Source organism: Cephus cinctus, unplaced genomic scaffold, assembly GCF_000341935.2.
Source record: "Cephus cinctus unplaced genomic scaffold, Ccin1 Ccin1_scaffold0805, whole genome shotgun sequence".
Taxonomy (NCBI): domain Eukaryota; kingdom Metazoa; phylum Arthropoda; class Insecta; order Hymenoptera; family Cephidae; genus Cephus; species Cephus cinctus.
Window position 1 is genome coordinate 37,711 of NW_014333402.1, and position 10,554 is coordinate 48,264.

The 10,554-nt window shown below is 36.1% G+C and overlaps 3 protein-coding genes across 3 annotated transcripts; 1 reads left to right on the forward strand and 2 right to left on the reverse strand.

The window, feature by feature from the left end:
- Window positions 1–82: 82 nt before the first annotated feature.
- Window positions 83–3,686, reverse strand: LOC107270606 (exosome component 10). Its single transcript, XM_015745764.2, has 6 exons — window positions 3,426–3,686; window positions 3,057–3,302; window positions 1,460–2,983; window positions 855–1,381; window positions 603–765; window positions 83–524 (listed from the first exon to the last, which is right to left on the reverse strand). The coding sequence occupies exons 1-6, from the start codon at window positions 3,552–3,554 to the stop codon at window positions 465–467; spliced, it is 2,649 nt and encodes an 882-aa protein (XP_015601250.1). The 5' UTR covers window positions 3,555–3,686; the 3' UTR covers window positions 83–464.
- Window positions 3,687–4,762: 1,076 nt separating this feature from the next.
- On the forward strand, window positions 4,763–8,414 carry LOC107270568 (activin receptor type-1). The gene is made up of 7 exons (XM_015745683.2): window positions 4,763–5,165; window positions 5,603–5,778; window positions 5,859–6,102; window positions 6,172–6,443; window positions 6,521–7,161; window positions 7,227–7,461; window positions 7,570–8,414. Exons 1-7 carry the CDS (start codon window positions 5,105–5,107, stop codon window positions 7,705–7,707), a joined length of 1,767 nt encoding a protein of 588 aa, XP_015601169.1. The 5' UTR covers window positions 4,763–5,104; the 3' UTR covers window positions 7,708–8,414.
- LOC107270580 lies at window positions 8,412–10,538 on the reverse strand. Its single transcript, XM_015745701.2, has 2 exons — window positions 9,013–10,538; window positions 8,412–8,941 (listed from the first exon to the last, which is right to left on the reverse strand). Exons 1-2 carry the CDS (start codon window positions 9,067–9,069, stop codon window positions 8,486–8,488), a joined length of 513 nt encoding a protein of 170 aa, XP_015601187.1. The 5' UTR covers window positions 9,070–10,538; the 3' UTR covers window positions 8,412–8,485.
- Between the last annotated feature and the right edge of the window lie 16 nt (window positions 10,539–10,554).

A 10,554-nucleotide genomic window follows, 5' to 3' on the forward strand; every position in this document is an offset into this window, starting at 1 on the left:
ATTGGGTATAAAAAATTCTATTGCAACATATGCAAGAATACCACTGATGCATATAAACCGTATTTGATACATACTGAGTGACTTGATTTTTTAATAGTTTTATTTTTCATGATGACACTTGTTGCATAGATGCTCAATAGTGGCAAGTAACAAATTAATTGATATGGATTTAGTAACTGCAGAGTTTAATTACGGTTGATCATAGAAAATAGAATTATTTATTCAAAATTCCATCGCATTACGATATGCGATATTGATAACAATATGAAGCTAGAAAGAATAAGCTACTTTCAGAGATTTACTACACTGTAATTACATATGAAAATTCATTTCACATTCTTTGTACCACAAGAGTGTTATATTCACTTAGTAATAAGAATCCGAAGAACTTTCTTAAATATTTTAAAAGTAATTGATGTAAACTGCTGTTTACATATGTCTCAGACAGTTTAGAACAATTTTTTTTACTTTCCACTCCATTGTTGCTTCTTTCGTTTACTTTTCCTTTTCCTAGAATTTTTCTTCTACAAGTAAAAATACAGTTAAACTGATAAGCAAGATTGAACTTTGATCTGTACATTTCTGTATGCGATATTACTCACCTTATTCCCCTCAAAAGTTGCTGCTTTCGGTGTGTCACTTGTGGTACTGCCACCTTGAAAACTACTAAAATCTACAGTTTTATAGTCAAATACAGCAGATGGCAGCAAACCTTTTTTCTTAAGTTCTTTACTGTTAGCACGTTTGTCATTCCTCTTCACAGCCCTTGAATATAATGAAAGCCATATATTAAGTAAACTCTGAGAATGTTACATTGACTTAAGTAACAAATAAAACATTTCAGAAATTCGCACCGAAGTGGTTTCAACTTTTCCTTCATCTCGGGGACTTCCACTTCAATCAAATTTTGACCATCTTGTCTTTCTTGCTCAAGTTCTTCTGGATCAATTTTTCTCTTGACACCTTGAACAACTTTTGCATCTAGTGATGGTACAGGTGATGAAAGATCCTCATGAGATTTTTCAGGAACGTCGTTAGTTTCATCTACACTAGACTGCCTTTTTCGTTTTCTGTTACGCATCTGAGCTAACGGGGTATGCTTATTTTTCGGAGATTTTGCTTCTGTCTTAACTTGTGTTTCCACTACGCGTGAAATCTCTTTGAAATGATCATGAACTCGATTTATTGACTCGTTTGTTTCTTGTTTTTCTTTTTGCTCTTTATTGAGTCTTTCTGTTTCTTCTTTCTCTTGCTGCTCTCGCTCCTTCGCTTCTTGTGCTGCCACCATTGGTATGACACGTTTATACCTCTCGAATGGACTAACGAATAATGTCTTCATCTTCTTTAAGATTTCCATTCTACTGAGAGTATTGTCCTCATCCTACAGAATCAATAGGTAAGAATTATTTTAGACATTGAAGATTTCTTCAGATATTAATGTATCATCCGTTTTACTTACCTCAGATGCTACTGGACTATCAAACACAGTAATGCTATGAGTAATTTCAGTATTTGGGAGCAAAATTTCTTCGCCATCTTTAGAGTCTAATAAACACGGCAAATCTGCTCTGGGTTCCATTCCACTAGGTATATCGTGTGGTGAATAGAGACATATTCCTATAGCAGCATCCTGATTTCTTTGGGCGAGCCGTTGTTTAATATCTTCTTCGAGCACAGGTTTTGTCAGTGGTTGCTCTCTAGCTTTCAGTATAATTTTATGTAATTTAAGTAAATTCTGTCGCACCAATGGTGGAATCGGATTGCAGCAAGCCAGGATGCCTTGCATCTCTCGAGGAAGAGTTTCAGCTATGTTCAATAACATATGATTGGGTAAAACATATCCAGTGCTGTCATCTTCGAGTCTAGCAGTGATGTCTCTCCACTTGTGTAATTCTTTCAGTGCGTATATTTGCCTGTTGTTAAACATTTTTTGACTTTTTCGATACATACTTAAATAACTGTCCTCTGTCCAAATGGGCTTCACGTAAACCTGTTTGCAAACTTCCGTACTCCGATCGTACACTGCTTTTAATATATTACTCTGACCATTGGCTGCATCGATTAAAGAATTTCGCAATATATCTTTTATGTACAATAAATAATGTGTATCTTCTCGAGCATATTTTCTAAGCTCGTCTGGTAAAGGCCTTATGCGCCAATCAGCTAACTGGAAATGCTTGTTTGGATCTAGTCCACAATAAGTTTTCAGTAGGTATGCTAAGCTGAGATAAGGCAGGTTAAGCTGTTTAGCTGCCCGGTAAGTATCAAACATATTCACAATGTACAATGATAAGTCACGTTGAAGCCACAGAATATCTTGGTCTGCTCCATGGAACACTTTGAGAATTTTAGGATTTGTTAGGATTTCGTTAAGCTGATGTAACTCTGATCTTAGAGTTAATGTGTCTATTATGTAATCAGTATCCTTGGTTGATATTTGCATTAAGCAAGTTATTCCTTGAAAAGATCTGTACGAATGATGCTCTAAATCGATAGCGATTTCATCATAATTCTCTAAATCTTGAAGTACGATATGCAGATCTTGTGGCTTTTCAATAATGATCAATGGTGTGTCCTCAAGTGATTTGTATTTTTCTGGTTTTGATTTTTGTAACTGAGAATCTGGTGGCTTAAATTTGTCTAGTTCAAGCTCATATGGATGACTGAAAATTTCTCCATCGGGCGTCTCCTCCAAGTAGATAGCTAATGGTTTCAATGAATTTGGTTTGTCCTTAATTCTGGGTTGCCACGGTTTTGAGCTATTGTCTATTTTATCTTTGAATGATAATTGTGGTCTATGAACGTTTTTGGCTGCTAGTAAACGAATGGCTTGTACATTATTTACCATTTCTTGTGATCGAGTATTAGGGACAGTGGTGGTTGTGTTCCAACTACCATTGACATTTGTATTCCGTGTCTGAGAGACTATTAATTGAACCCCTGGATTTTGAACAATACCAGATTCTTGATCCATGCATATTCCCTGTGGTGCAATATACAGTGAAATTAACAGATATATCATATGACACGTACGATAACATAAAGATGATACTTACAGCACGATCAAGAAAGATATCATTGGCCTCTAATAAAAGTTCGAATTTCTCATCCGCATCACGACGTCTAATATTACCCGGAATGCCAGAGTGTTCAATAACATTTTGCATAGTATTTAATACCTTTTTGATTTGCTCATTCCTGATGTCATTGAAACTTGAAAAGCAAGCATAATAATTAAAATTGTCTCCGCTTGGTAAATTATTAGCAGCTCTAATGCCAGCTTTTAGTATCTCAAATCCAGTCTAAAAACATATATAATAATAAACTCAAATGTCTTCTGAATTAATTTAAAATTTTAGAAAAATATAAATTATATCGAACGTAACCACGTGTAGTTTATTATTAAAAAATAAATTTATCTGAACCTTCACGTAATCCCCAAATGTTGAATATCCAGGAATAATGTCCCATGCTTCCACATCATCTGCTGCTTGAGTTTCACTCTTATTTTCTGTATTTTCTGTACTTTCAGAATTCTCTTCAGTAGAATTCATGGTGTCAACGATATATCTAGGTTAGCTTTCTAGTTTCAAGATTTTTCATCATTGATCAAAGGAATTTAAGTGATTGGCTGCAAGAACTGTAGGTACAGAGATGAATAGGGAGATGCACAACGTTACGGTTTTAGGCGATACCAAAATTATGGCGCGAAATCGTAGCGGCGAGTCCTGGAGTAGGATTTCGTGATCATCGCCTTCGTCGATAATGCGGATTACCAACGTGTAGTTTGGCGAGCAGAGGCTCTTCGCTACTTAACGCTGGTTTTCGAAACAACATTTACAACGAGGCAGCTCATCGAATATAGCCTATATATTTATTTTCTTTACAATCCTAAGTTCGAGCGTATAGTGTAAGCTCGGTTTTAATATGACAAAAGTCAGCAACTCATGCCTGCCTGCACTGGAGTCTGTGATGCCACCAGTATGCTGAATATATATTTTACCGATATTGCGCAATAGAACTATTGTTAAAACCTATCAGAAACTATAGAACTCCTCCAGCACTATTGAAAAAGCCTATTGTTGAAACCCATTTAAGCAATTGCGGTTCCAACTTCATAACCGTATAGCATCTCCATTTTTTGAAAATGTTTCATCAATAGGCATTTTCAATAATTCTCGAGGAGTTCTGTAGTTTCTGATAGGTTTTAACAATAATTCTGCTACGTAACATTGTTAAAATACGAATTTTACAAAAATTGAGGTGGTACACGGGTGTCAGCTCCAGCATCGCACTTTTTTAAAATCTCTTAAAAATGATTCAACAATAGGCTTTTTCAATAGTTCTCGAGGAGTTTTGTAGTTCCTGATAGGTTTTAACGATAGTTCTGTTGCGCAATATCGGTAAAAGATCTATTAAATATACTGGTATCATCATACGCTTTAGTGCAGGTAGGCATGACTTCTTAGCTTTTGTCATATTAAACTTACCGAGCTTACACTGTGCGCTTGAACTTAGGAAAAAAAAATATTTAGGATATACTCGATTAGCTGCCTCGTTGTAAGTATTGCTTTGTGATCCAGGGATAAGTAACAGGGAGCCTCTGCTCGCCAAGTTACACGTTCGTGATCGCGGTCAGCTTGGCTACGACGGTATCCGCATTATCCACGGAGGCAATGATCACACTACTTCCAGACATGCCGCTGCGATTCAGCGTTATGTTTTTGGTATCCCCTAAAACCGGAGCGTTGTGCATCTCCCTACTCGTCTCTGCTGGAAGATAAGAAATTTCAAGCATTGAACACTTGCGCTACAGTGGCATAGAATAATATTATTAATTATGACCCTGAGTTGGGGTCAGTATTTGTTATAGAGACCTTCATCTTCTTTGGAGTATTACTTCATGACTATCTAAAAATATATCCGCGTAAACCAAGATGTTCCATGATTTCCTTCGATTATATCATTGATAGGCTCAAATAATTAATAATATCCTACTAGGATACATCGCTCCTCGTAAAATATTATTTTCCTAGGACCCCAAGTCTCTGTACCATTGAAGATGACCTAATCACGACAGTGCATTGTTTTGACGCGCACAGAAATGGCGGATACTATATTTATCACGTATTTTGTACTCTTGTTGACGTTCAATTTATGTCCAGGTATGAGATAATATTTTTTTTTACGTTATTATTGGGTGCCTTATTTCGCGCAAAACTTAACGCGTTAATAATGCGTATCGGGTTAATGTTCTATCTATAGGACTGGCTTATTTTTTAAGACAACCACGCTCCTTACGTTTACTAGGATTGAACCCTTAATTGTTTGCGCCTAATTTTATTAGTTACATGACACTTTTAGAAGTTATTTCATTCTAGGAATCACATTTCCAGACGTACCGTACATTTAAAATTATTACAGCTGCTCTTTAAATCATTTAAATATAAGATGCACAATTATGCAACTTGAGCCAGGATCTCTCAAGTCTGAATTCTTTGAGTAAAATAAGAGCAAGATATGAAAAGGATGTTGTGCAATTTTAAAAGTTATGCGTATTATTATTGGCTTGTTATGGAGTGTATTTAATATTAATTTATAGGAGAAAGGCAAAAAACAGCATTGCAAGATGACGATTATTCACTTGATAGTGAAGAAGCTCCTGAGCCACTTGATCATCGGTTCACTAACAACGTCGTCACTCAACGACGTTTTAAATGTCATATGTGCGAAGGCCCTGACTGTAGGAATCCTGACGTTTGCCATGATGCAATTACTGTTAGTTTCTGAATAAAATTAAACACAAAATTTGTGAATTATTACATTGCAAATTATCTCTTACTCTCAAATATTTGTAGTGTTGGAAATCAAGGGTGCGAGAAGTGGATGGTACAGAAAGTATTACCAGAGGGTGTACAACACTTGAAGACCAAATGCCATTAATATGTAATACACAGCAACTTTTACAAGGAAGCGGAAGTGGCAATGAAAGAAAGAGGCATGTGAATGGTGCATCAGGTAGTGCACAATTTCATGTAAAATGCTGTCAAGCTGATCTGTGCAATGCTGGACCCTTTCCATTATTGGATGACTATGGTGGAGGTAATGACCCACATAATTTTTAACCAAACACCCTAAGATCCAATCATAATTAGTTTCTTTCCTTTTTAGGTGGCTATACAGAAAATTATGCTATGAAGTTAACACTGGCAATTTTGGGTCCGATGGTTGGATTAGGCGTGGTAGGAGCTGGTATTCTCTTCTGCTTGTTAGCACGCAGAACGCGCCGAAAGCGACCGTTGGCTACGCGTCGCAACAAACTGCTTGTGGATTCCGAGATGGAATCATCGATGCTACATTTTTCTTCTCCGTCACAATCATCGGCAGCTACGTATCACCCACACGAATTACGAGCCACAGCTGCCGGTGATAGCACACTTAAAGTTCGTATTTTAACTTTGCATAGAGGCAGCTTTTTCATGTAGCATTACGTAACATTTTATTTTTACGATTTCCATAGGAATACTTAGACGGAAGAAGTCTAACTAGTGGTTCGGGATCTGGTTTGCCACTCTTGGTTCAACGAACACTGGCCAAGCAGGTTGCTCTAGTAGAATGTTTAGGAAGTGGCGGAGGTGGTGGCTTTGGCGGTGAAGTATGGCGTGGAGTATGGCATGGAGAAAACGTGGCAGTTAAAATATATTTCTCGCGCGATGAAGTTGCGTGGGCACGCGAAACAGAAGTTTATTCCCAGTTGTTACCTTCTCGACACGACAATATTCTTGGATACGTTGGAAGTGATATGACGAGTCGTGCTAGTTGCACGCAGCTCTGGCTAGTGACCCATTATCATCCCTTGGGTTCTTTACACGATCATTTGAACCGATCGCCTTATCCATTAACGCATCATCAAACGCTCAATATCTGCTTGAGTATATCGAATGGTTTACTCTATTTACACACTGAAATTCACGGGACAAGAGGGAAGCCCGCAATGGCGCATCGCAATCTCAAATCGAAGAACATTCTCGTTAAAACAAATGGCAGTTGCGTTATCGCTGATTTTGCCTTAGCAGCTACGCAAGATCGTCTTCTCACTGACAGAGTTGACCTACGACTGGGTACCAAACGCTACATGAGTCCAGAAGTGCTTGAACAAACGTACGTTATCCTTTAGCTTTAGGTCAATTAAAAATTAAAAATAACAATTAATTTATTCTGCATAGGTTAAATACCGAGTGCTTAGAAAGCTTTCGCCGTGCTGACATGTATAGTTTGGGATTGATACTCTGGGAAGTCTGTCGCAGATGTATCAGTAATGGAGTAGCGTTAGATTACGCAGTGCCATACTCCGAATGGCTTCCAAGTGGTAATCAGGAGCCATCGATAGAAGAAATGCGTAAATTAGTTTCTCTGGACCAACGTAGACCACCTCTACCTAACAGGTGGCACTCCGATCCGGTACGATCAATTCCATCCATTTATATAATTATAATTTACAATCAGGCAATTCAGTTTGTTTTTGGTAGATATAAATTATCAAATTATAATCTTTCTGTTATTTTTCAGACTCTAGCTGGAATGGGAAAGCTGATAAGAGAATGTTGGCACGGCAAGCCTGCGGCTCGACTCCCGATACTTAGAGTAAAAAAGACGCTTGTTAAATTGGCAGCCAATGACCCTCGTGTTCATTTACCCCTTGACTGACCAGTGTTTTCTTGCTCGAACCTTACTTTATATACGTATTTATTATTACTATTATTCCATCGATATATCATTCTCACCGTACGTTTAATCATCATCATTCTCGATCATCCATTGCCATGTCATTATCTTGGAGGGAAAAGAAAATATCGTCTGTCGACATATCAGAGCAACGACGCCGATAGGTTTCTAGTTCCGTCCTATCGACTTCATTTCGTTTCACACGATTACTGTCGGAAGATTATCTAGCTATAATAGTTAGTATCAAATTGTCTTCAGTTTACTCAACAAATCAATGTACAAACCGTGTGTACTACACAGGCGCTATTAACGCAGTTTCGTAATTGTAAGGATCGTTGCATGGAAATGATCCTAATTTTGGGATCAGGGGTAAATTATAATGAATTGTGTACAGTTGGAGATCGCACAACTATCGACGATGTTTGGTGCCAGTCTCTAGTTGTATTTTCCACGTTACCTAGTAGTCGTTTTTAATTTTTATTATGAATACGCGTGTACATACTACCCTGTTCTTACGCGCCATTCTTATATCGTTTGCAATATTATTAAAGATGTCGATCAACGATCGAAAGACGTTGTAAATAGCACCTTTGTATTAATAACTATTATTAGTTATCATTACTGCGATTAATCTGTAGTAAAAGTGATGGATAAGTGAAAGGTGTAATACAAGTATACATAAGGAATAATTGTTATTTTAGTCTTTTATTTATTCACCTGAAAGGCCATTATAAAATATTCAAATCATAAACAAGGATGTTCAACGTGAGAAACTGTATTTTATGCTTTCATCTATTTCAACACTTGGTTTTGTTGAAAATATCCTTTCAAGGAAATTTGTTTCTTCAAATGCTTGATTACCAAGGCATAGTTCAAAAAATTCTCTAAGATTCGATGTACTACTGTCTGGACTACACATTAGAAGGATTAATGCATATCTCCATTTGTTTGGTTCATATTCTAAAGGTGCATCCAATGTTATGTGAAATAGTTCTTGCAGATGACGCCAATCATGATGTGCTAAACAGGAGCGCATTTCTAAAAAAGCTGTACTACGATTAAAGATTGTAGCAGGCGATTTCCTCTTTTTTCTTCTATCGCTGATAGTTGAAATACAATAGGACTCAATTTTAGAATTGAGAGTTTCTTTGTTATGGTTATCCGTCTTTCTCTTTCTACTGATTACTTTTGATCTCAGGACATCTAATGCTTTATTCTAAAAAGAAAGTTAATGTTAATTAAATGTACATTTATATGCAAGGTGGGTACTTTATTTAGATAACTTACAACGCTTCCTTTTCCAACCCTTCGTAATTCATCTTCAGGAACAGTAGTATTAGACATGGCTAATACTCTTCTAATATAAATAAATATTTGAATATAACTTTCTTCTCTTACAGGTTTATGGAAAAATTCCAAGTTAAACTGTCATGTAAGACTTAATGACTCCAAATAGTCACTATTCACGTTTCATAATGTTTAACAACAAGAGAACGTTCTACAGTATATCATATATCACAAACAGATTAATTCTGTACATGTATTTTTTTAGGTATAACTAATATTAAACTTTCTTTAATAAACTACAATTCAGGATAGGTTAGATCACATTAGAAGTCAAACGTACCCAAGCGTCAGTAACCAAATCAAACACATGCTTTGAAATGTCGGCGCTACTGTAGATTCTGCGCCATTCTGTAGCTTTCGAAATAGATTCTATTCAATATTTTAATTCACATTTACATACCATTATACCTGAACTGATTTAATACGAGAATTCCCAACAATTTCGTTCTGTTACCATTGATTTTCAAACAAGGTAATGTTCTGTCAATATTCAGGTCATATTTCAAAGTTCAGTAATCGATTTTATTGTACTCACACCATGACCCACGTACATAAACTATAAATGTTGAATATTATGTTAATAATAAATCACCTATCTGTACCTTAATAAATATAATATTCAACACTTCACAAGTCCTAACAAACTTTCAATAAACTTCACACCATTTTTTTATAAAGCAAATTTAAAGATAGCATTGCTTCAATTATTCGAATATGTCAATACTTGTAATATAGGAAGAGCAGACTTATTTTTATTCTTTAAAAAAAATAAGTCAAGAAAACTCGTAACCAGCATATATCATACTCCACACATGAGGGTTGCCCACCATCAGCCATTTATTGCCTTGTTCCCCTATAGCATATATATGTATATACGTTAGCATAATTAACAAACGATGTCAAAGTCATTTTTCGTCATCTCAACCCATTGCTAACAAAACAATATAATCAGAAGAATACAGCCAAATAATTTCTAAACTGAAGTACCTATATATATATACACATATATCCACATACACATATTAATAAAGAGAAAGATTGAAGAAGGGAATATGAAACGACAGCTATACCATACTGTGAATAATAATTATTCGATCCTATCCAAGTATCGAACAGCAAGGTAACATGAAGCGAGCCCTATACACGATGCCTGCAATAATAATACCATTCCGTGCATTTAAACTGTTGGCTATGCGCAAAAGTTTCGTTATCAAGGAAAGCCATGTATATATATATATATATATATATATATATATATATATGCAGACATATAATATACACATACATATTTCAGTTCATCGCATACGTTTCATACGGCAACTGGTCGTCGTGCCGTTACAATTCATAGTAACGTAAAGAACGTGTACATCTATAAATATATCTAGATCGGTAGCATCATAAAAACGTTGATATCGTTAGAGAGCAATACATATATACGATCACTCAGAAATTCCGGCCAGTGGCGATATATATATTTTTTAC